At 40.2% G+C, this 26,797-nt stretch overlaps 2 protein-coding genes across 2 annotated transcripts in view; both read left to right on the top strand.

Moving 5' to 3' along the window:
* The window catches only part of LOC149459884 (complement C3-like), a 230,222-nt gene that overhangs the window by 93,104 nt on the left and 110,321 nt on the right, over window positions 1-26,797 (top strand). The window contains exons 15-17 of the mRNA XM_089680584.1: window positions 4,833-4,962; window positions 5,482-5,556; window positions 6,797-6,985. Coding sequence (XP_089536710.1) covers window positions 4,833-4,962; window positions 5,482-5,556; window positions 6,797-6,985 — 394 coding nt within the window. The remainder of the gene's footprint in view (window positions 1-4,832; window positions 4,963-5,481; window positions 5,557-6,796; window positions 6,986-26,797) is intronic.
* Window positions 13,656-17,095, top strand: LOC149459885 (uncharacterized). The gene has a single exon (XM_089680578.1). It carries the CDS (start codon window positions 13,656-13,658, stop codon window positions 16,233-16,235), a length of 2,580 nt encoding a protein of 859 aa, XP_089536704.1. The 3' UTR covers window positions 16,236-17,095.

Raw genomic sequence — 26,797 nt, 5'->3', positions numbered from 1 at the left:
CGTCACACAGTATTTTCGCAGTTATTTTTCAAACGCAAATCTTTTGGGAAAAATACACTTTGTAGAATTTTAATGCACATAAGCACAATATATTGCCCTATTGTTTGATAAAATATAAAAGATGATGTTACACCGAGTAAATAGATACCAAACATGACATGCTTTAAAATCGCGCATGCCTGTGCAATAGCGACAACGTACATACATTTTTAATATTGATAGGCAACGCTTTGAAAGCCTTTACAGATCACCAATTTATGTTTACACTGGATGTCTAGTGCTAGAATTACTGCCCTCGATCTGACATTCGTGGCAATACCTCACATGCATGGTGCAACTGCTGTTTACATACCGGCATGGGGTCAATGCTTGTGCACATACAGTGGGGATCGAAAGTTTGGGCACCCCAGCTAAAAAGTTGTATTAATGTGCATAAAGAAGCCAAGGAAAGATGGAAAAATCTCCAAAAGGCATCAAATTACAGATTAGACATTCTTATAATATGTCAACAAAAGTTAGATTTTATTTCCATCATTTACACTTTCAAAATAACAGAAAACAAAAAAATGGCATCTGCAAAAGTTTGGGCACCCTGCAGAATTTATAGCATGCACTGCCCCCTTTGCAAAGCTGAGACCTGCCAGTGTCATGGATTGTTCTCAATCATCGTCTGGGAAGACCAGGTGATGTCAATCTCAAAGGTTTTAAATGCCCAGACTCATCTGACCTTGCCCCAACAATCAGCACCATGGGTTCTTCTAAGCAGTTGTCTAGAAAACTGAAACTGAAAATAGTTGACGCTCACAAAGCTGGAGAAGGCTATAAGAAGATAGCAAAGCGTTTTCAGATGTCAATATCCTCTGTTCGGAATGTAATTAAGAAATGGCAGTCATCAGGAACAGTGGAAGTTAAAGCAAGATCTGGAAGACCAAGAAAAATCTCAGACAGAACAGCTCACAGGATTGTGAGAAAAACAATTCAAAACCCACATTTGACTGCACGATCCCTCCAGAAAGATCTGGCAGACACTGGAGTTGTGGTACACTATTCCACTATAAAGAGATACTTGTACAAATATGGTCTTCATGGAAGAGTCATCAGAAGAAAACCTCTTCTATGTCCTCACCACAAAAATCATTGTTTGAACTTTGCATATGAACATATTGACATCACCTGGTCTTCCCAGACGATGATTGAGAACAATCCATGACACTGGCAGGTCTCAGCTTTGCAAAGGGGGCAGTGCATGCTATAAATTCTGCAGGGTGCCCAAACTTTTGCAGACGCCATTTTTTTGTTTTCTGTTATTTTGAAAGTGTAAATGATGGAATTAAAATCTAACTTTTGTTGACATATTATAAGAATGTCTAATCTGTAATTTGATGCCTTTTGGAGATTTTTCCATCTTTCCTTGGCTTCTTTATGCACAATAATACAACTTTTTAGCTGGGGTGCCCAAACTTTCGATCCCCACTGTAGGTGCGCACATGCGTGGGGGGCAAGGGTGCTTTTTTTGTTTTGTTTTTTTTTAGTTATTTTGATTTTTTTAATTATTTTTACACGGTCCCTTACATTTTTTTTTTAATCACTTTATCCCCTGTGACTGCAATAGGCATTGACAGGTATTCTTTTTTGAGAAATCTGGGGTCTATTAGACTCTAGATATCTCCTCTGCCCTTACATCATCTGATCTCACCAAGATCGGTGTGATCAGATGTTTTCCCGATTTACAAGTGGCACTGTTAAAGTCCAGCAAAACTGAAATGATGAAATGCTCGTAGCTTCCTGTTTCTTAGACTATAGAGATGATTGGAGCCATTATGGTCTCTGATCAGCTCTATGGTCAGCCAGCAGAAGCTGCATTCTCGGATTCCCCTGTGAGACAGGAGAACCTAAGAAAACTGTGAAAGGCGGCAGGAAGGGGGGGGATGTCCCTTTCCACTGCTTGTAAAAACAATTCAGCAGCTAATTGGCTGCTAGGGTTGCTTTTACATGAATGTTGACTGCCAGCTGAAAAAAACGATACCAGGCATTATCCTGGTATAACCACTCAAAGTCCAGCGACGTACCAGTACATTGCTGGTCCATGTTGGGCATATATGTAACAGCAGAGAACATGGGCATATAATGAATCAGGTCTATGGACCAATATGACCGCAATTCATTCTTTTTTGTAATGCCCATGTTGAGGGTTTGTCCCAAAAAAGTTTTAAATCCAGAAACCGTGATAGGTTTCCATGCAAATTGTCTGGCAAAAGCTGAATTTGGGTGGGCGGCGATGCATTATAGTAGATTGCCTTGGCCCACAATCAATGCATACAAATCTTCCGTGAAAAACAGCAAAGAGGCTAAATGCTAGTGCTGTCCAAGAACGGGGCCAATCCTGCTAACACTGCATTTTTGGGCACACTATACAAAGCAGGCACAAGTATAATTCTGTTCATGATCATTATATTGATCCGTACAAACACTATACTAGTAATGGCGGTGATCAGCAACTTAAAGCATGACCCTGGCTGGGAGGGGTGCTTACTGACCCTGAAGCTATCTGATGTTGCTACTGGCAGTAATACAGTGATCAGTGAAAAATTCTATATACTGACACTGTACTAATGGCACTGGCTGGGTGATGAGACGATCAAAAGGTTAATAGGGGCGATCAAAGGGTTAAATGTGTTAATGTGTGCATGTAAAATGTAGTGCTTTTACTTGGTGCCATGTTCACACCCCGAAATAGGAAGCGACATAAGATTACATCACTTTGCCCAGAGCTGCTGCTCGCACGCAAAATATGGGAAAACTGTCGGCAAGTAGATAAGAAAAAAAAATCCCTAAAAATTGTAAAACAAAATATTTCTGATGATGGTAATATTTATTTTATTTTTTAAAACATTTTTTTATTAAAAAAAAAAAACCTTTATCAGAATGGTACAATGTTATCATAGTAACGTTGTACTACTGTGGGGGGGTGATCAAGGATTTTATTTATTTATGTTTACACTTTGCTTTGCAGGAGAAATAAAGATAATTTCTCCTGCAATGCAAAGCTTGCTGTCATGAATCTAACTCATTCATGAACTGTCACGAATGAGCTAGGTTTTTTACAGTGCAAGATAGTGAGCTGTGATTGACTGGAGCTGGTCACATGGTACAGAGTGGGCCAATCAAAGCTCACTAGGAAGGGAAACAGAGTTGTTATGAATTAGATTGATTCATAACAGCTTTGCTTACATTGTGATCATGTGATCGCTATGCGATCACATGATCACCGGGTCCCGTTCACCAGGATCTTCATTCCACTGTGTTACGCCTGGAGGAGAGGTGGGGTTTAGGGTCATGTGACCGCCGTGATTGGCTGTCACAATGGTCACATAATCGGAAAGCTCACACTCGCAAGTAGCGATCGGGAGCTTTCCGTAAGGCGCCAGTCACTGCCAGCACATGTTTGTTTACATCAGGTAATAAATGTTTGTTTTAGATACACTTTAATTACTTTAATTACTTGATGCATATACAATATTTCCTGACAAAGAAATTGGGCTTTATTGCCCCAAAGACACCTGAGATATTCCTGCTGAATAATATGGTCAACTTTGCACCAGCTCTCATACCAGGACTATCGTACAATGAATATGTTTCTATGCCCAAAAATAAATATTATTTAATCTTATACACCTGTCCACCATCCAGTATGATGTTTAAAAAATGTATTAATGAAGCCTTAACCAAGTTCGAATAAATATTTGCAGCCAATGATTGCCCAACTGAATTAATTCAGCAAGTCCTGGACCAATAACAATATTGTTAGTAAGTTCCTTAAATAAACACTTTTAAAAAAAAATAAAGTTATATTATTCTCACCTACGTTCCACCGCCATTGGAGATTCCTGGATATATTACTCAGGATGAAAGCTACATATTTAAAGACAGGAAAAAGGCATTTTCACAAAGGGTTCAGCAATGGTGGTCTCCATATTTATCTCATTAAGAGCCCGGTCATACCGGTGTGATTGTCATGCAATTTGATAGTTTTTAAATCGCATGCCAAATCGCACCCTATTTTCCGCAATTGAAACAGTGATATTGGTGCAATTCTGACTAAATCGGAGCCGCACTGATTTTGTAAGTAGTGCATGTACTAATGTTTGCAAGTTCAGGTGCGACTTTAATAGACATCTGTGTCCTGCAAGTTACAGATGTCTTGTAAGTTGAACCTGAAGTCGGACTAACATCTGACTTTGAAATAGTTTTCAAATTTGGATTGGTGTGACCGAAGACTAAAAGTTTAAGCTTTAAAGCTAAACTCCAGGCTCCAAAAAAACTCCTTGCAGTGAGTCCTGTGCTGCAAGAGTTCAATGCTTGTCATATCTAGGGGTACCAGAATATGGGGAAATACCTAATTCTGCGCTCCAGCAGGCTCCATCCAGTGGTGCAACTTGAACGATGAAGCCTCCTCTCTAAGCTGCTCACTGCTGTGATAACACCCTTGACTCATTCAAGTACAATGCAAGGTTAATATCCCTGCAATGTATGTGATGATGCTGAGGGACCATCCACAGACTGGAGCTTCAGGGAGAGGAGGACATCACTGGAGATGGGGTTAGTGTAAGTAATACTTCCTCTCGTTCTACCCTTTAGACATAACAAGCATTTACCCCTTGACTGTGGGAGAGTGAGGAGGGTCCACTGTAAGGGTAGATTTAGACTTTTTGATGGAGTTGGGCTTTATGGTTATTTAAGTTGACTTTAGCATTGTAGCAGTGTTTTCTTGATAACCTTGGTAGTTCAGTGCATGATCCTTTTTAATAAATGCACATATCTGATTGATACAGATATGGGATGAAGTGCAGGAAGATGATCTTGGATGCTCAGCTGGCAGTGGAGCCAATGCACTGGGTGTGTTTGAAGATGCTGGACTGGATTTTGGAACCACAATGAAACTGGAAACGCCATCTAGAAAAGGTAATAAACAAATGTACTATCTTTTCAATGACTCAGTTATGTAGGATTAAAAGGGATCAGGTTAATTTAAACAATACAATATAATATAATAATATCAGTCTGTATTCATTGTTTTTAGAAAATGTTTAGTTTCTAATTATGCATGCATTGGGCCATCTATATCTTATCATTACACATGCAGGCTCTTTTTCCTGCTTTGATGTGCTCTCATATCTGGAGTAGTCCAGAAATAGAGCGAGAGTCGTGCTACATGGCATACAGTATAGTGCAGCAATTCGCACATTTAGTACACTTGAGCAGAGGTAACTTTTTTTTTTGCACTAAGGAATGAATAACAACCTCTGTGCTTGGAGTTCTGCTTTATCCCCGGTTCACACTATGGATTGCTGTGCTTTTCTGTTCTATTCACATGCGATCCAGTGCCTTGCGATTTGAGCCCATTCATTTTGAATGGTTTTACAGGTGCAGGAACTTAAGTGGTTAAATAGTTCTTTCTCCTTATTTTTTGCTTTCTTTCAGATTTTACCTGCACTACAAAACTGCATAATCGCAGACGTCGCTCGTATGAGTTGCTGGCAGCAAAACAAAAAAAAGGTAATAAATCATATATATTAGATATAACACATGATGTACATTTCTATTTGGCAAATGTGGGTTAGCTACAGTGGTGTAGCTATTGAGGGTTTAGTGGGGTCCATACATATGGGGCTGGGTACCTTGCAGGAACTGCTATAGAGTTTAACTTGCTGTAGAGAGCTAAAGATTTTCTCTACTTGGGAATGCATTCCATGGGAAAATGGTGAATTGATATCATTTTTACCCTGTGCACACAGGAACAAGTCTGAAAGTCTTAAATCTCGCAATTGGCTAAATAACTGTGGAAAAGGCACAGTCTGATGGCATTAGCAAGGAATTATCATATTTCTACTATTCATCTGGACCAGGGACCATAGGGTTTTTTACCCACCAATGCTGCAAACTGAAAAATATGTCCATACTATAGTAGATACCTAATAAGGAAAAAAGTAAAAAGAAAATACTTGGAAAGAAAAGTTTGCAGTATTGCCATATTTCATGTTTGAGGAGGTTATAACATAACACATAATTGCTAACCAATTGAAAATTTGACCCTGGTTCCAAAATTAAGCAATTGTTTGCTTGAATTTACATCCTATCTTAATGTTCTCTTGACTTCTTAAGTTAATATTGTAATTCAATATATCAAAGAGCAATGTTTAAATAATAGTAAAGGGAAAGGGAGCCTTGACTGCTGGAAGCATGACGTGAACCTAACACAGGGAGATGAAGTGGCTCCACTAGGATTGGCTACAAAGACCTGAGGTCACTGCATGGAGCCCAAACTCTAGAAAAAGGCTACTCTGGGGCATGTGCCGCTGATTTCTTCAGCTGTCACAAGAGTTACCCAGGCTCCCTCCTGTTGTGATGTTTTTTCACAGCTTTATTGGCAGTTTCAACCCTTCCAAGCAATTGCTATGGATTATGCTCTCAAGTTAAATTCTGAGACAGTCTAATGCCTGTCCAGCTCTGATGGTAAGGACAGGCCTCTTAAATTATATGAGTTTATGTTTTTTGGGTGCACACAGTATAACTGTGACTGGCATTGTTTGGCACATTTGGAAAGTTGTTACATTTGGAAAGTCCTGGCCTAGCTCTATTTCCAACTTAATTGGCTTCTGTGTCTTTTTTGGAAGGGGTTGGGGGCAAGGTATTGGTTTATTAGTTAGTCATAAATGAGCCTATGCTTCTCAGAAGTCAAATATTTATTTGCATTTAATAAGCATACTATAGTTCTGAATAATGCTTTAATTTTCAGTAAGCGAATCTCCTGCTCATCTAAGGCCATGTTGTCTGGCTGGATTACATGAAAGCCCTATGGGACTGGACTGTACTGCTCGAAAGAAACATGTTCAGGAACAGGAATGTGCAGAGTTATTCTTTGAGTGCTGTATACATGCAGAAAAGCTGCGAGAACAAATGAGCAAAGATTTGGAATGGGAGAGATGTAAGTATGGGATTTTCATTCTTTAATTAGCATAGCTTCTCTTGAATTTATTTTGACTATGGCATTTGTATTGGGGTTTCAGGTAAGATGAGATGAGTTCTTAGACTGAATTGTGTTCATTTTTTTTAGCTACTGGAATCAGAGCCCACCTCCCTCTACCTCCTCACTTTTCTCTAGCAACAGGGACTTGTTGGCCCAGCAGATTTTTAACATAAACAAAAAAGTAAGCATTGTAAGGCTCACAGTCTCTGTTGTGATCTTTGAGATTTAATTACTCCATAGTACCTTGTAATATTAATTTTTTAATATCCAAACTTTAATTCGGTCTTTAGTAGTTTTTGAAATATATGCTGGCAGAATATATATATATATTCCCTATTAATTGGATGTGAATGTGAGGTTTTGTATGTAAGTGGTCAGATGTGAATTATTTGTGTTTGAGTCTAGGTAATCAGTAGAGGTTTAAAGTTATGTTTTCTTTTAAAATACTCATGTAATGTATACCATACTGTGAATTCGTTTAATGAGTCTGAGAGTTTAAATTGTAGTCATAAATCATGGTTTTTGACAGTTGTATGTAATATAAGAACTTCAGAAACCTTTCTCATGGTCCATATGTCAATCATGATAATGACTTGGTGGTTTGAATGGGAACATCTGTTTCTATTCAAACTAGGAGTGATTTTGGGAGTAGTTTAGAAGCCCGCGAATTTGAAACAAAGCTTAATGGGAGGATCTAATTTCTCATGCATTTTAAGTATGCAGCTTTTCAAACTACGAGGCAGAAGCCTCTCAGATAGACGACACTTCACTTCATTCACTCACACACACAGAGACATTCTTTTCACACACTCTTACTCAAAGCACATGCTTGGACAAAGAACAAAAGAATAGCACATGGTCATTTCTTAAACTAGGCCAAGAAAACTTCTATCTAAGCTATGCAAAGGAACTACATTATTTCCTAATATCCAAGGCAATTTATTCTTTATTTTTATTTTCTTGTAAGCTACATATATCTGAATTTACTGTTTTTTATTGACTTTGTATTTTTGGTGTGTGATCAAATAAAGTCACACTGCTCATACTGACCTGGTTTTCATAAGGATTTCTTCCCACAACCATCTACAAGAACCTAGAAATATTAATAGAGTTTTTTCATAACTCTGGAAATCTAACATTATTGGCGTGTGCCAGCCATTCGATTTTTCCACGTTTTTTCAATTTCTCCTCGCTTCATCAGAGGGGATTGCGATGAACTATTTCTATTGATTAAGCTTCGGAAAGATTGCAGAACCTGGAACGGAAAACGTTGGTTGTGGAGATCTGAGGATTCAAGTGGTGACCAGAAAAGTCTCTAAGTCAGGACAAAAGAGGAAATTTACTACATTCGGTGAGTAGAAAAATGGAATTTATTGATTCATTAGCTAATGAAAGTAAATTGGAATTTCAAGGTTTAGCTAGCCATGCTTCTGATACTGGTTTATGGAAAGCTATGTATGATCAATGTATGCAGGCTAATGTTGATATTGATAGCTCTAGATTTACGTTTAATAAGATGAAAAGAAAATTGCGTAACATTGTGAAGCTAGTTAGAGTTTTCAATTCTATGGTGTTTGAATTGCCAGAGAAAAATGTGGTTTGTGTTGTTCAGACAGATAGCAAAAATGTCTTACAGAGTACAGACATGCAGGATACTGTTGAATCCAATTGTGCAAACTGTGAAACTTTTTGTACCTATATTGAACATCTTGAGCAAGAAATTGAATCTCAAAATGTTGCAATATTAAAAAATAAGCAAATAGCTGTGGTGTCAAAGAAAAAACAATCAGAAATGGCCCAAGCTTCATTTATTCCGGACTCACCCAGGGGTGATGAAGTAGGCAGTGAAGCTAATGTACAGAGAGAGAAATTACTTGCTAGAGCATCTAAGTTGAAGTTACAGATTCAGGATCAGTTAATGAAAATATTGAAGGATATACCAGCATATAACATGAGAGAAAATTCTTTCCATAATTCCGATGTTTTTGAGAATTTTTGTGATAGGTTTCAATTAACTGATGAGCAAAGAAATCGCATTTTTGGGTTGTGGATCCCCAGTTTTATGGCTCGTAGGTTAGTCAAGACTCCTTTCATGAATGAGGATGATATAGAAATTCATAGCAATGCTACTGATAGACTACGACAGTTATTACTGTTCACAACAGGAGAGGAGACACCTAGTTTGGAAATTTTAGACTCCTTAAGAGCTACTATTAATGATGATCCATATGATTTTAGGATTAGATATTCTAAGGCATACAGGATGATTTTTAATTTTCAAGATGAGACCCCTGCTATGGTCAAGGATTTTGTAAAAAAATTTAAGTACCTTGATCCAGCATCTTTATTGATTGCTAATGAAAAGGATAATTTGGATGACGCTGCCTATATTATTGACAAAATTAGGAGACAATTAAAGCTAAATAATGTAAGACCAAAAATTGCTTTAATTGAGAATAATTATCCTAAGACTGACAGTCAGGATAAAGTCAAGACAGGAAATGCTGCCCCCCGCAGGAATGACAGAGTAAGACAAGGGAATCAAAGACCACTCACTTGTTACTATTGTGCAAAACCAGGGCATTTGAAATGGCAGTGTAGGAAGTTTTTGAAAGACATTCAGATGAGAAATTTGGGTAAAGAAAATGGACTTATTTCTCCTGAACCGTCAGCTCCAATTCGTTCACAGGAAGTTAAGTCATCTTCACCCTACGCTCCTCTGATCAGAGAGATTAGTGAAATGTCAATTAGTAATGGAGGAAATGTGAACAACTCACATTCATCCAATACTTCAAGACAGCCATTATTACCTTCACCATGACTAGCAAAAGAAAAGGAAGTTGAACTCCATTGTCTGGAATATGTAGCTCCAATTTTCTTGGACAAGTGTGGCCGCCCTTATGTAAAAGCTAAAATTAATGGACAGAAATCTTCAATTTTATTGGATAGTGGAGCCCAAATAAGTGTTTTAGGCATGAAAATACCAATTCCATCTAATGCAACAGTATGCACAGTTGTAGGTTTCAATGGAAAAGGTGATGTTCAAGCTAAAAAATGTAAAAATGTGTCTTTTGAAATACCAGGATGTTCGCAAATGGAAATAGATTTTTGGTATTGTCAAGGATCAGAGAACATTATTGGTGCTGATGTTTTGTCTCAAAGAGGGTGGATACTTGATTTAGCCAATGGCATTGTTTGGCAGGGCTCTGCTAATCGTAAGCCTATGGTAATTGACCCAACAGATTATTGTGAAGTCGGTAGCATCTGTTTGACAGAAGCAATTGATGCTGATTATAAATGGCCAGATACTGGAGATAATCTGGAATTGAAACAGTTAGTACAACTACACAAAAAACTGTGGAGTCAAGGTAAAAATGAAGCTGGATTGTTCAAAAATATTGAAGTTAATATTCAAGGCAAAGACCATCCCCCATTAAAACAATACAAGTTGCCGCCAGAATCTGATGAACCTGTATCAGTAATCATACAAGAATTTTTGGAACAGGGTATCATCAGGAAAGCTAATTCAGTTACTAATAATCCTTTGTGGGTAGTGGCAAAGCGTGATGACCCTAGTGCATATAGATTATTGATAGATCTAAGAATGCTAAACAAATACACTCCAAGTTGTACACCCATTGTGGCAGAAACTCCAGACATCATGTCACAAATAAATGCCAATGCGAAAGTGTTCTCTGTTCTTGACATTGCAAATGGATTTTTTAGTATTAAATTGGCTGAGAGTTGCCAATATAAGTTTTCATTTGTCCACAAAAATGTCCAGTATTGTTTCAATCGTCTTCCTCAAGGCTTTCATTCTTCTCCATCTATATTTCATCAGGCATTAGCAAATGTTTTGTCTAAATTTTCTAGACCTGATTGTTTAATTCAATATGTAGATGATATTTTGCTTATGACGAATTCTGAAACTGAACACAGGACTCTCTTAGCAGAATTGTTTACACTTCTGCAAGATGAAGGTCTCAAGCTGAATACACGCAAAGTTCAGCTCATGAAAAATGAAGTAAAATTTCTTGGAGTTTTGATTGGTCCAGGAAAGAGACAGCCTTTACAGGAAAGAATTGAGTCTATTGCGTCACTTCCTGTACCAACAACATTCAAAGCACTGAGACAGTTTTTGGGTTTGGTAAATTTCTCTAGAGATTTTATCGAATCATTTGCAGAAAAAGCCAAACCATTGTATGATTTGTTGAAGTACAATGAGGAAAATGTATTTGGTCCCTGGACAGAAATACAGCAAAAAGCTTTTGAGATGTTGAAAAATGATTTGCAAACAGCTCCAGCTTTGGCTACTGTTGATAAGCAAGCACCATTTGCTTTGCAAGTGCATGCTTCAGAAACTGCAATCTCAGCTGTCTTGATTCAGAAACAGGGAGGAGTCTGGAGAAGTCTTGGATACTTCTCACGTCTGCTTACCCCAGTAGAGAAAGGTTTTGATGATTGTGTCAGACAACTTGTGGGAGTACATTATGCAGTAAAAGCAACAGAGCATATTGTAGGATTCAACAAAATTATTCTACAAACTCCACATAGCACTTTGAAGTTTCTTTTTGAGAAAAATGTTCCGGGAGTTTCCAACCAAAGATTTTCTCAATGGTTGTTGGCTCTATCACCTAAGCAAATACAGGTTGAACATAATGCCAAGTATGTCCTACCTCAGTTGATGGAATACAACGGGTTAGAACATGAATGTCTATGTGAAGTCCAAGAAACTTCCTCTCCTCTTTTCCGTAGAGAGGCAGAGAAAATTGATGAACCTGTATTTGTTGATGGTTCTAGATACTGTATGTCAGGTAATTATTACAGTGGATATTCAATTTGGTATCCAGAGCGTAATTATTCCATACAGCACAAATTGCCAGGACATTTTTCAGCTCAAAGGGCAGAACTTGAAGCAGTAAAAACTGTGTTGACATTAGACAAGGAAGAGAACAGAAGTCCATTAGTGATCTACAGTGACAGTTCATATGTTGTACGTTCCCTGACAGATTATTTACCAATTTGGAAACGTAGAGGTTTTGTAGATGCATCTAACAAAGTCCTAGTGCACAAAGAGACACTTGAATCAATTTTTAAGCTAGCAGAGGAAAATCCTATTGCCTATGCAATTGTAAAAATTCCATCTCATAGGAAGGACAATGATGAGATGAGTGTAGGCAATAGAACAGCTGATCTCTTAGCAAAGGAAGCAGCTTTACATGGAGTACCAGTGATGCAGTCTGAACCAGTCTCAGTTAATGTTGTTAGGAAGACAGACACACAGATTCCCTCCTTTGCAGAAGAACAGAAAAGGGATCCATCTCTTTCTGCTTCTCAGGTTGATCCAAAATTTCCCTTTGTATGTGAATACGGAATTTTGTTTCATGACTTACACGGGTTTCTGCGTCCTGTTATACCGCAGCATCTACAGGTAGAATTTACAAAGTACAATCACGAAAGCCTAGGTCACATAGGTAAACAAAGATTGCTTGAAATACTCAAGGAAAAATTTTACTGGGACAAAATGGAAGAAACAGTAGACAGTGTAGTTCAATCTTGTCTAATCTGTGCTCAAGTGAATCCTCGACCAAAGGGTCAAAAACCTCCATTACAAAGAACTCCTCCAGCAGATGGACCATGGTCCACATTACAACTAGACTATATAGGACCGTTACCTACAGGTAAAAATGGGTACAGGTATGCTTTAGTTGTAGTTGATGTTTTTTCAAAATGGATTGAAATCTTGCCTGTTCGCAAAGATGATGCATTAACAACTGCTAAAATGCTAATTAATCATGTTTTTCCAGTCTGGGGTATACCAACAAACCTCAGTAGTGACAGAGGAACCCACTTCACAGGTAAAATAATGCAGGCAATGTGTAAAATCTTGGGTATACAACAGAGATTTCATGTGCCCTATCATCCACAATCTGCAGGTATTGTGGAAAGAATGAATAGGACTGTTAAATCAAGGATTGCAAAAATGTTATTAGACAGAGGAAATACTTGGGTTGATGCTGTACCATTGGTTCTGATGAGTGTCGGAAGTACAACATCTTCTGCAACACAGTATTCTCCTTTTGAGTTAATGACAGGAAGGAACATGCGTATTGTTTTTCCCCATGAACCGTTCTTGTCAACGCCGCAAAAAGAGGCAATAGAAAAAACAAAGTGGTTACAGATGTTGCAAGACAATCTGAACACTATTGTACCACATGCAGCTACTCGCATGCAAAAAATGGTTCCTCCATATTCTTCTAAGTTCGAAAAAGGAGGACAAGTAATGGTAAAAACTTTCAGAAAAACTGGACCATGGCAAAGCAACTGGGAAGGTCCATTTGATATTTTGGATGTTCAAGGAGTAATGGTACAAGTGCAAAGACCTCTTAATTCAGTAAAAAATGCGCGCAGACAACAAACAATGTGGATGCACAGTGACCAATGCAAATTGTTTATACCGAGATAATGATACTGCATTTCTTTTGCAGACATGGATTTCAATAATCCAGAAGAAACAAAGCATCGCAGATTCCAAAGAAAAATAAACATTACAACAAAAGAACATAAGGAACATCAAAGCAGTAGAAAGAAAAGACTTATTATAGGATTGATTTTTTTCTTAGTGACAATGACAATATTAGTAATCTACAACATAAACTTTTCCAGCAATGCAGAAGTTAACAAGACTGAAGCCCTACATAAGAAAAACACTACACTTATTAGGAACAAAAGATTTTTTCCTAAAGACAGTAACATTAATACAGCTGAAGACTTGCTAGGATATATGTGCATAGGTTATGGGAGAACTTGTTGTTCGGAATTGTATTTCGTTCATAATAATGATATTGAAGTTAGAGCTAAAATAGAGTCTAAATCAAAATTTGTTAAAATGCAAGGATTTTATAGGATCAATAACGAAACTAGTAACTTTGAATGTAATTTATCCGATATGGGATACTGGTTAATAGTTTTAAAGGGAAACGAACCTACTATTTGGTCAGGAGATATTTCCATAGACATGTTAAATACTGGAAATATAGGAAGTTCTAAAACAGATATTTGGTATCAATTACAAAGTTATTCACACTTTCTTGATCCTGAACATTTGAATATTAATGGTAATGAAAAAGAGGACATAGTGAAAATATGGGATTTCCAAGTGACAAGATCTTTGGTTCAAACTAAAGTCAAAGTAATTGTTACTGTGGTAGATTTGATTGTCCCAGAGATAAAAATATCTCCTCAATCATTAAGACTTGTAGAAGGAAAGGATAATCTGAATTTGATGTGTAGTATACAAATACACCTACCTCAAAATTCATTATTAACTTGGAAAAGGAATGGTGAATTTTTGGGAAGTTTTCTTCATGATAAAACTGATGTTATCCATAAAAGTATTTTTGGTAATTTGAACTGGGATAATGATAACTTTGTGTATCATCAAAACACTATATCAATTAATGATACAGGTATATATGAATGCTGCATATCAATAGAAAATTATCCAAAGAAATGTGTAAATACAAATGTAATTGTACTATCCCCTAAAAGAACACAGTGTATGGATAAGAAATTTATTCCAGCCAGTCCCTTCCAAATTAACCATTTCCAGACCAAACGTCTGTTGAGAGAAGGAAAGTTTGTTATTATAGTGTGGAACTTTAACATTTCAGAATGGAAAATCTCAACAAGGTTTCCACAATGTAAAGAACATCTGGTTAACATGGAATTAGGTATTGAAAGATGGTTTGGTACTGATATTAGGAATCCTCACAGGAATAAACGTGGTATAGTTGAAGGTATTTTAGGAGGAATAGGTTCTATTGGTAGTATTACAAATAGCATGGACATTAGTACACTAAAGTCTGATCTCGAGACAGCCGGTTTAGTGGGAAGCAATAGTATTAAAGTACAAAGAAATTTGAATCAAATATTGGAAAATATGGTGATTAAAACAGCCAATATTATGGGTCCATCTATATTACACTTAGAGAATATTACTCTTAATTTAATGTCAAGTGAACAGCATTCCCATATAGCCAGAGCATGTTTAGAAATTCAGATGGAATATTCCACAAATTTTAAAATAATAGCTCAAGCTTTTCAAAGTGGAATAACTCCTATAGGTATTGTACAAAATTTACCAAGAGAGTATGTATATGCCATAAACCATACTGATCTGTGGGTAAATAAGTGGATTGGATGTTATCAGAACATATGTTATAGTTCTTCAATGATTCCTGTAGCAGGAAAAGAACAAATGTTGGTTCCAATCACTGTCTTGGGATTACCAGTTAGCAACACACAGTTACTATATTATCATCTGCAATATACAGATTTTGCATTTATTGATAATAATTTTGAGTTAGAACAATTGGATCTGTCTTCATGTTTACAATTTCAGTCTAAAGTGATTTGTCTACCTAATCAAGACAAAGGTATATTTCATTCTTGTTACCATAACCATACTCTATGTTCAGCAAGGATAGAAAAGGTTAAAACCACTTCTGAGTTAATTTCAATTGTAGATAAAAAGAAAGTTTGTTTTCAAGTTATGTCTGACTCAGAAAGGGTTCAATCCTTCTTCTCTTCATGTACACATACAGAAAATTTAAGTCGAGGTTTGTTCTGTATAGAAGGAGATATTTCAGCAATAAGTGTTAATGGGATGAGAATGAATTTAACAAACATGCTTATGAAAAATATAAGTGCTCTTCCCATACAGTACAATATATCTCAAGTGGATGAATTCCCATGGAGAGATTGGGCAAATGTTATTCAAAAAGATGAAGGTTTACTGATAGCATTATCAGATGAACTTCAAAAAGCAGAAATATTATTTAAACATGAACAAGGGAGTTTAAAAGATATAGAACATGAATGGTCTCAATTTTCAGGTCATTCTTGGTGGTCAAAATTTAAACGTACTGTATCAATGTTGGGAAAAACTTCAATTGCATCTGCAGCAGGAAATATTTTATTACATCCTGTAATAATTATTTTTATTATTATCATATTATGTATTATATTTCAATTATGTTTGATGTGTAAAATGAACAGTTTTTATAAGCGAATTAGAAGTGAAATTAGGAAAGGAGATAATCTATTACAAGATATACTTCAGAGGAAACTACTTTCTGGTTATGCTGACTCAGTTACAAATAATGATACATTTGAGATTACTAAATCAAAACCTGAGTGTTTGTGATATAAATGATGTGTGCTTGTTATAAATTAATATGAATTTCATATTTCAGAGGGGAATGTAATATTAATTTTTTAATATCCAAACTTTAATTCGGTCTTTAGTAGTTTTTGAAATATATGCTGGCAGAATATATATATATATTCCCTATTAATTGGATGTGAATGTGAGGTTTTGTATGTAAGTGGTCAGATGTGAATTATTTGTGTTTGAGTCTAGGTAATCAGTAGAGGTTTAAAGTTATGTTTTCTTTTAAAATACTCATGTAATGTATACCATACTGTGAATTCGTTTAATGAGTCTGAGAGTTTAAATTGTAGTCATAAATCATGGTTTTTGACAGTTGTATGTAATATAAGAACTTCAGAAACCTTTCTCATGGTCCATATGTCAATCATGATAATGACTTGGTGGTTTGAATGGGAACATCTGTTTCTATTCAAACTAGGAGTGATTTTGGGAGTAGTTTAGAAGCCCGCGAATTTGAAACAAAGCTTAATGGGAGGATCTAATTTCTCATGCATTTTAAGTATGCAGCTTTTCAAACTACGAGGCAGAAGCCTCTCAGATAGACGACACTTCACTTCATTCACTCACACACACAGAGACATTCTTTTCACACACTCTTACTCAAAGCACATGCTTGGACAAAGAACAAAAGAATAGCACATGGTCATTTCTTAAACTAGGCCAAGAAAACTTCTATCTAAGCTATGCAAAGGAACTACATTATTTCCTAATATCCAAGGCAATTTATTCTTTATTTTTATTTTCTTGTAAGCTACATATATCTGAATTTACTGTTTTTTATTGACTTTGTATTTTTGGTGTGTGATCAAATAAAGTCACACTGCTCATACTGACCTGGTTTTCATAAGGATTTCTTCCCACAACCATCTACAAGAACCTAGAAATATTAATAGAGTTTTTTCATAACTCTGGAAATCTAACATACCTGTAGCTACAGAGTGATTGAGGGTTTGTTTAAGGGCTCATGCACGCAAAGCTTAAAAAAGGTACTTATACAGTCATTCAGCAATTGTTTTAAAGCCTGTAAATGTATCCATGCACACATAGACATTTACAGGCGTATTTGAAGAGGAGTGTTTACAGGCAGAAAAAAACACCAAAGGTGAATTTTGAGAGGAGCATTTAAGCATAATTTTCGCTCCTAAACACATGTAAACTTGTGTAGGGCATTAATAAAAAAAGTTATTTGGATTATTAAAATGACAGGTAAAAGAGTTCCTGTCTGTACAGGAAGTTACTGGTGGCCTTGCCCCCTTTCTACCACATGGTATTCTTCTATTCAGTCACTGAGTCTGCTGTGTGTTGCTGTGTTTTTCTTTGTTCAAACATTTTTATTAACAAGAGAGAAAACTTTAACAACACAAACAAGGAGACTTTGTTGATATACATTGGACATTGAAGAGGCAGTAGGACAATGAAGAAAAATGAATGAGGATCACATTACAGATGTCTATACAATTCTAGCAAAAGCAGGAACATAAGAGTCAGCAATAGATGACATTATCGTCCCAGCCAATCGAAATAACGTCTCCTAAGTGCATTTAAGAAGTAGGGGGAAGTTTGGAGGGGGATCAGACGGGGGAGGAAGGGAGGGTATGGGAAGAGGAACAATAACAATGACTCCATAAACAATCAACTAGTTTACAGCAGACTCTACGTGTTGCCCACGGAGGACTATTGACAGTATCTTAGGCGCACAGTATAGAAATCAAGGGAGAAGGAGTGATTCATCAAAGTTAGGCGGGAGGAAGCGCTCTACCCATGGGTTCCATATGTGCAAAAATTTAGGGATCGTGTCTAGAATTGTGGCTTCCACCTTTGCATGTATCATGGCTTGTGTTATTCTGGTTTTGACTGCAGCAACACTAAGGGTGGGGGATTTCCAGGATTTCGCTATAACCTGCTTGGCCGCTGTTGTAACTTGCATAAGGAGCTTGAATTACGAGTTGGAGATGCCAGGGGGGCACTGATTGAGTAGGGCTGTTGTTGGATCAGGTCGTAGAGTGATAGCGCTAAGTGTAGATAGCATGGTGAAAATTTCATCCTAAAAGACTCGGGCCACTGAGCATTCCCACCACATATGGTAGTGTGTCCCTAAGTCTGTACAGCCTCTAAAACAGTTGGGTGAGTAATTAGGGGTACATTTTGCGATTCTCGCTGGGACCAAGTAACAGCGGGTTAAAACTTTATAATTCGTTTCCAGTGCTACAATGTTCTGCGAAGATGATTTTGTGTTAGCCCAAATGTGATCCCAGTCAGATGGGTCGAGTTTCTTGCCTAAATCCACTTCCCACTTATGGGTATACAGAGGGGGGGACGTGGTAATCGAAGTAGTGAAGAGTGAATATAAGCAAGAAATAAGCCCATGTCTATGGGGGTCTTTGTAGCATGCTCGTTCAAAGAAAGACATAGCATCTGGCCGATTCGTTGTTGTAGCGTAGGGGGCGTAAAAGTGTTGTAGCTGTAAGTATCTGAATATCTCGGAAGCTGGGAGGCCATGTGTTTCCCGCAGCGAGGCAAAGGATTTAAACTTATTCCTCTGCAGGAAATCATGCGTGCGGAGTAAATTAGAAAAGGACCAGGCTTTGAATACAAGGGGTGTCTGCCAGGCTGGGGGAAAAGCTGGGTTTCGTAAAAACGAGAGCAGAGGATTATGTAGCGATTGGAGGGGATATCGGGTTTGCAGTTTATCCCATAAGTATAAAAAGTGAGAAGTGATAGGATTGGTTATAGAACGGCGGTCTATAGGCCTCAACCAGAGTAAGTTAGCTGTAGATAAGGGGTCACATTCTATCGATTCAAGTGCAACCCATTGAGGGATTTCAAAGGTTGCATGGTACTTAGGTAATTGGGCTAAATGCGCTGCTTGATCGTATTTGCTGATGTCAGGTAGGCCAAGACCACCATTTAGCTTAGGACGGTATAGGGTGGAGTGAGGTATACGAGGACGAGTATTACCCCATACATAGGAAAAAATGCGACGCTGTAGTGTGCGGAGGTAGTGAGGGGGGACTGGGACTGGGAGGACTCTAAATAGATATAGAATTTTTGGGAGGATTGACATCTTGATAACTGCTATTCTGCCTAGCCATGCGAGGGGTAAGGAAGACCATTTGGTCAAAAGGGCAGAAAGATGGTTTAGCATCGGAAGATAATTAGCTGCGTAAAGGTCTGATAACTTAGGGGTCAGTTTAATACCCAAGAACGGGATATGACAGTGCGACCAAGGGAATGGTAGAATCTGCTTTAGGTACGTCAACTCTAAAGGGGGGAGAGAGATGTTGAGTGCTGTTGATTTATTAGGGTTTATTATCAAACCAGAGAGCGAGCCAAACTCCTCGAGAAGCCGGAGTAGAGAAGGAGTGGAAGTCAATGGGGATGTGAGAAAGAGCAAGACGTCACCCGCGAAGAGACATAACTTATGATGCGTGCCTCCTATCTCAAGTCCCCTGATATCCGGGTTAGCTCTAATTAAGAGGGCCAGAGGCTCTATAGCCAGGGCAAAGAGCAGAGGGGACAGAGGGCAGCCTTGTCTCGTGCCTCTGGAGATCGGGAACTGAGCCGACCTGTGTCCCAGATACCTAATTCTGGCCGAGGGCTCTCGATATAGCGAGAAGATCCAGGTTAAGAAATGTGGGCCAAAACCCCAACGGCGCAATATATAGCTGAGGTATGGCCATGAGACTGTATCAAATGCTTTCCGGATATCTAGGGACAAGAAACAGGCGGGAATATTGCGAGACCTAGCCAAGTTAGCCAAAAGAGATGCACGTCTGATGTTATCTCCCGCTTGCCTAGTTGGGATAAAGCCCACTTGGTCGTTAAGAATTAGAGAGCCAATACAGAGGTTAAGACGTGAAGAGAGGATTTTAGCTAACAGTTTAACGTCAATGTTGAGGAGAGAGATTGGCCTATAATTGGACCACTGCGTATCGTCAGAATGCGGCTTTGGGATCATTGAAATGTTCGCTTGTACTGTGTCATGGTTAAAAATTTGGCCAGACAGTAGAGCGTTAAAGGCATTAGTGAGGATAGGTGTAAGGAGGTGAGCAAATTTTTTGTAATAAGTGGCTGAGAAGCCATCTGGTCCTGGGCGCTTACGTAGTTTTAAATTTTTAATAGCATCTAAGGTTTCGGCTAGGGGATCAAAAGGTGTAGAAGAGGAATAAAGCTGTGACAGGTGTTTATGAAAAATCTGTAGAATGTGTTCTGGGTTACTAGTGAGGTTGCCAGAAGAGGTGCGTATCCGTATAGGTCTAGTGAGTTGGTCAAGCCTACGAAGTGAGAGGGCCAGGAATGTATTGGGTTTATTCGCCTTGGTGTAATATTTGTGTCTAGATCTACGGAGCGAGAGTTCAGTTTGATCTGTGAGAAAAAGATCTAGAGCCAATCTAGAACGTTCCAGAGTCTCACGATTGGCAGGCGTAGGAGCCGCCTGGAAGGCTTAATGGGAACGATCGTAGGTTGCTCTAGTGTGAGACGTTGCTGCCTTTTGCTTTTATTTAAGAAGGATGCTTTGCTAATGCAAAACCCTCGCAAAACTGGTTTATGCGCTTCCCATAACAGGAGAGGAGAAATATCAGGCGATTGGTTAAGAGAAAAGTAGTCTTTAAGGGCTGCTTCGATTTCTAGACAGTGAGCTGGGTTTGCAAGCAGGTTATCGTTAATAATCCAAGAGGGTTCAGCGGGGGATGGGGCCAAGGAGGTCATAGCCGTAAATACAGCGCAATGATCAGACCAAGGTATTGGAATAATTTCAGAAGTCAGGAGCCGGGGGGTAGAGGCGGTGGTAAGGAAAATATGATCTATCCTGGAGAATGACTGGTGGGGGTGAGAATAAAAGGTGTATTGGCGTTTCGCCGGGTTGAGTTCTCGCCATGTATCTATCAAGGAGTAACGGTGTAGAATGGCTTGGAAAGTTTGTTTAGAGGTAGGGGCAGGAGATGGTTGAGGGGATTTATCGAGGAAGGGATATACTACACTATTAGAGTCTCCGCTGACAATTAAAGTTCCACGCTTATGGTGGTCTATAATCGAGAGTATATGGGAAAGGAATGGTAAAGGGTCTTGGTTTGGGGCATAGTATGCAACAATGGTGACATCTATGTCCAAGAGTTGCCCAACTAACAGGAGGTAACGGCCCTCCGGGTCTTTGATTTCGGTGCCTAGCGTGAAGGGTGTTGTGCGATGGAAGGCTATCAGTACCCCCCTGCGTTTGGTGGCGGCAGAGGCTGTATAGACCTGAGGATATCGGGGGCCAAAAAACTTAGGAGTGGAGTTGGGAGTGAAGTGTGTTTCCTGTAGACAAACCACGTGAGCTTTAAGCGTAGCAAAGGTTCTGAAGGCCTTATTACGTTTCTATGGGATATTGAGGCCCTGCACGTTCAGGGTAAGGATATTTAACGAACCCATGAGGAAAGCGCATAGTGGTTAAGATAGCCTGTCACTACTTCCCAAGGTGGAGCCTGACGGGGGATGAGGGCATTGTGGAGTGTGTTGTGCAGAGTCTTGAAGTCATGTTGGAGGGAGGGAGGAGGGGTACGATATAGGAGAGGTAACAGGAAAGAAGGGGTGTAAGAGGCCATTTAAGGCCTAAAAGATGGGTTCCCGAGGACACCCTGAATCAGGGTGGGCTAGGGAACAGTAGTAGCCCAAGCGTTATTAAATAACCAATAACACAGGGGCTAGGTTGGAGTGTGCAGGTTCACGGTCCGTGAGGATGACAGCAACTTGATTGATAAAAGGTGGCGAGGTTCCGGTAGAAAAAAACAGGTAAAGAAAATACATTCATGAAGATCACGCTATCCCAAACTCAGACGGCATTAGCAGTATCAGTGAGACATCATAGGGGAAGGGGTGTGGCGTCGCATGCCGTCAGAGCCTAGGCTCCCAAACAAACTAACCTAAAGTGGGGCCCTGAGGAGGGGGGGAGCCGAACAATTCCCAGGTAATGGGGCAACCAAAATTTAACAGGTAGAGGGAGAGAGGATATTAACGGTATTAACCGCAACAACAGTAATGACAGTCAAAGGAGTACACCGTTTGGTGTGTGTGGCCAAAATAAAGCGGAGAGAAGAAGGATAAACATGAGACACAGTTCAGTCCATGGTATCTTGTGAGGATATACCTGGAGATGAAAAGCGGCCTCGTTTGTGGAGGTTGAGTGGGCCTGCAGTGGCACGCGTGGGGAGGGACTTCCGCGGCGAGCAGGATGTGGACCTCCGCTTGGCGCTTTCTGAAGGCGTCGCTGAGGAATGCAGTTGTAAGATCCGCAGGGTGTCTAGTAGGTCTTCTGGAGTCTTACAGGTGTAATCCCGGGATTGGTAACGGAATCGCACTGCAAAGGGAAAGCTCCACCTATACGGTATAGCGTGTTGTTGAAGTACTTGTAGGTGGGGTTTCATAGCCCTGCGCTTGGTGATTGTTGTGGGGCTCAGATCTTGAAATAGCTGGTATGAATGACCTTGGAACTGTAGAGATTCTGCGTTACGGGCGGCTTGTAGGAGTTGCTCCTTGGTGCAGAAAAAGTGGAGCTTGGCTATAATGTCACGTGGTGGACCATCCGTGCGTCTTAATGCTAACGCCCTGTGTACTCTATCCAATTCTAATCTTTCGATTGGGATAGCTGGGGCAAGCTCTTGGAACAGAGCTGTTACTGTTGATTGGAGATCGACGATCGTTTCCGGGAGGCCACGAATACGCAGATTTGAGCGCCGAGCCCGGTTTTCAAAGTCCTCCAGTCGTGTCAATAGTGTTGTGTTTTCGTCCCGCAGAAGGTCAAGGTCATCCGTATGTGTCTGGAGCGTGGCATCAAGACCATCTACTCTCTGCTCTAGGTCCGCAGTGCGTTGCCCTAGTTCACGGATTTCCCTAGATAACGTAGCAGTGATGCGGTCCGAGGTTTGCTTCAAAGCTTTGTGTAGCATTTTTTCAAAGCAGGCCAACAGGTCAGGGGTTGTAAGGTCAGGCGTCAGGGCTTGTGCAGGGACATCTGTTTCAATGTCAGACTCACCCTCAGACGTGCAGGGATGGCTGGGCTGCGGATCCTGTAGGGCTGCATATGTACCTGTCCCCTTCTTGCTTCCATGTGCTGGGGCGGTGGCCATCTTTGTGGAGGCCTTTGCCAGGGCCTCCTTGATTGATTTGGTAGAAGGGGGGACCTGGTGCCGGGGTGTCCCCTTAACCATTCTGCTGCCTGTCAATCGGGGGGGGGGCTGTTATGATGTTCTCAGCCCCCCTTTTCTCTCTCTCCTCTGCTCGGGTGCAGTGTAGACTGTGGTGGGCGGGCCTGTGCAGAGCTCGCCGCAGGGACACGTGTCCCGTCGGATTTCTCCGACCTGCTGCAGGAGATCCGCCGCAGACCAGGGTGGATCGGACCCTGGGAGGGTTGCTTCTGGGATCGGGTCCCCCTGAGGTATATTGCGGGCCGGGACCCGCTGCTTAGCGGCGCTGTCACCCGACGGGGAGACAAAGCCTCAACGGGACATGTCCGTCCCGCCGGCCGCGCATGCGCACTCCCCGTTGCTGTGTTTTTCAAGGTCATGGCTAAGGACGTGTCATGATATTTGGACAGGATTGCCAAAAAATCAACATAGCAGAACATATCCAGAATGCTGACTTTGGACCAGAATGGACTTGGTAGACAACTGAATGTGAATAGGGGTAAGTGCATATCTTTGCATGATTCACCTATCCATGGAGACATTCCAGTATACATGAAATATTGACTTTTTTTTTTTTTTTTTAGAGAAAGAACTCTGTATTTGGTGGAAATCCATATGTGATAGGTAAAGTCACATTAGCGAAGGAGGCAGCTAGAAGTGGAGCCCTATCACGGTCTCTCAAACCACAACCATTTTGTGTTTGATCCTATTTGCAATGTTTTCTCTTTTATAGAAACACCCCTAACTGGTCTGTGGATGAGTGGGAGAAGCAGGTAGAAGAGAGGGAGCCCGGGCCTTCCAACCCATCCAAGTCTGTTAACTTACCGGTTACCTCCCCACCAGCCACACTGTGATGCTTTGGGGTTATTTAGCTCATTGGCAACACTCAAACAGTGAGTTTACCCCATGGCAGAAGTATTTTTCAGGGGTTTTTCTGCCCACTTTTATTTAAAATAAATGAAAGTTCACAAAAAAAAAGGTTTCCCATGCAGGGTGTTCTCACCATCAAACAAACAGTATTCAGCCTCGTGGTTCTTTATGCAACTTTGCAGCACAGCTTAGCAGTGTTGGTCCTCCTGACCATCTAACATATCCAGTGCTGGTGCACTAATTGCTGTACTTCAGCTCCGTATCCTTTCAGCAGCATCCCAGCTGCTTTGTCCCTCATGAACTGTCTTCCACACTCAGAGACTTGTGCCTCAAACTGTCCTGATCTGGACAGGTCGTGTGTGTAGCAGCACCTCTCACGGTTCCCTTCACACAGTGACCCCCATTCGGGAGGGTGGGGCCCTGAGCTCTGGGAGGGTGGGGCCCTGAGCTCTGATCCCAGCTCCACTATGAAGGAAGCACACGCCTGGCTCATTAAGGTGCTTGCTTTCTCCAAAATCTGGCCTAATCTGCCTAATCACATAATGGCATGGTCCTTTGAGCATTCATGAGGATCTGGGTAGTGGCAGAGGGATGGAGAGATGCCCCCCCCCCCAAGCAGAGAAAAGGATCCTTTAGATGCTAAGTGAAGTCTGTCAACAAACCAGTGACAGGAATCCATTCTTAGATCCACAAGATGGGAGGGCTGTCTTCTGCCATAGCCTTTGGCCGATACTGGAAGACCTCGGTGAGGTGCGTGAAATGCATGGTAGGATGGTATTTATACATATCTTCTGACCTGCAGGTCTGGTAAATGAAGTAGTTGTCCACCTCCACAACTTCCATCCACTCCAGCTGCTTTTTATGTCAATCTACAGCTCTTCCATGTCTACTCCTATCTCTGCCATGCCAGGTCCCCCTAATTCCTACCCCCAAACCACAGTTCCTCCACTCCCCCATCCCTCATTCTTACTAGAACTATGCCTTTCCCACTGCTTCAGCTCATCTATCCCAGTCCCCTCTCGATTTTTCCCTGTTTTCCAAAATCTTTTTTTTTTTTTTTGACTGAGGCCTCCTCCTTGCCTATGTTTGTGCCTTATATTGCTTCATTGGCCAAATGTTGTGACCACTTTTCTTGATTAATGTTTTCTTTCAACAACAAAAAAAAAACTTTTTTTGGTTAACACTGGTTTCAATATATTGCAATTAATAAATTTTGTTTTTTGCAAATGCACCTTGTTGTTGTTATTTATTTTTTACAGTTTAAGGAACTGTGTCAGCTGCACTGCAGCACAAAACGGGATACTTTTTCATACATGCGGTAATGCGTCCATTCTCAGAAAATGGTAGCTTTACCTCACACAGGTGAGGAGTACATTTCTCTTTTTCATCCATGTGGGGTAATGCATCCATTCTTAGAGAATGGCAACCTTACCTCACATGTGTGAAAAAGACACAACTGTGCTATGATAACAAGAGAACAGTAAACCACATAAAATTATTTTGAAAAACTTTAATAAAATGAAGAAAGATAGTAGAGAAAATTCAAAGGCAACTGATAACAGGAGGATTTTAAGTACACATATTTATCTTGCTAAGACACTTGACCCTCTGAAAAAACAAAGAAATCAGCAAATTGAATGGAATGTAAGTCAATAAACTGAACATTCTAGGCAAAGTTTCCAGTGCATGTTCAAAGGAAAGTCTCTCCTTTTCAGTTAGAAAATGGTGTAGCACACAGCAGGCCAGAACAACTTTTTTGCTTTTTCGAAATCCAATTGTATGGAGGAAAAGAGTGCATGCCACTTTGCAGTACAGCATCCAAATACACACTCCACAACTCAATGGGCATGGCTCTTTCAGTTGTTAAATATTTTCTCTTTGTGGCTAGGTCTATGCCCACTGTAGGGCTGCATTAAAGCGATGCTAAAGGTTTGCTTTTTTTTTTTTTGGAAAATAACAAATGTTATACTTACAGTACCTGCTCCGTGCAGTGGTTTTGCACAGAGCAGCCTGGATCTTCTTGGGTCCCCTGCCAGCACTCCTGGATCCTCCTTTCTGTCGGGTGCCCCCATAGCAAGCAGCTTGCCCTGAGCAGGTGTATGCCCAAGCCTCTGCTCCGAGTGTCCATTCACACACGGAACCGTGGCTTGGCCTCTCCCCCTCTCTCTCCTCATTGGCTGACTGGCTGTGATTGACAATAGTGGGAACCAATGGCTCCTGCTTCCTATCTCAGTCAATGAGGAGGCAGAGATCCGGGACAGCCAAGGCTGTTGTACACACTGATGGATCGTGATGGGGCCCAGGTAAGTATTGGCGGGGCTGCGGGCACTGCTTCACACTGAAGGTTTTTTACCTTTATGCATTGAATGCATGAAGGTAAAAAACCTTGGGCCTTTACAACCACTAAGTTCTCTTCTAGTCCAAATGCCTCATCTGCTACGATGACAAGTGGCAGACTTGGCTCTGTTGTACATGAAAGAGGCCTCCTTGGGAAAGGGAGAG

The sequence above is a fragment of the Staurois parvus genome, unplaced genomic scaffold, assembly GCF_062004578.1.
Source record: "Staurois parvus isolate SC_StPar_1 unplaced genomic scaffold, SC_StPar_1.0 ptg000244l, whole genome shotgun sequence".
NCBI lineage: Eukaryota > Metazoa > Chordata > Amphibia > Anura > Ranidae > Staurois > Staurois parvus.
The sequence above is the reverse complement of the archived record's forward strand: the minus strand, read 5'-3'. Positions and strand labels throughout refer to the sequence as shown.

Bases quoted from the DNA above. Each gene is read 5' to 3' on its own strand.
- LOC149459885 (XM_089680578.1), top strand. From the start codon at position 13,656: ATGACAATATTAGTAATCTACAACATAAACTTTTCCAGCAATGCAGAA.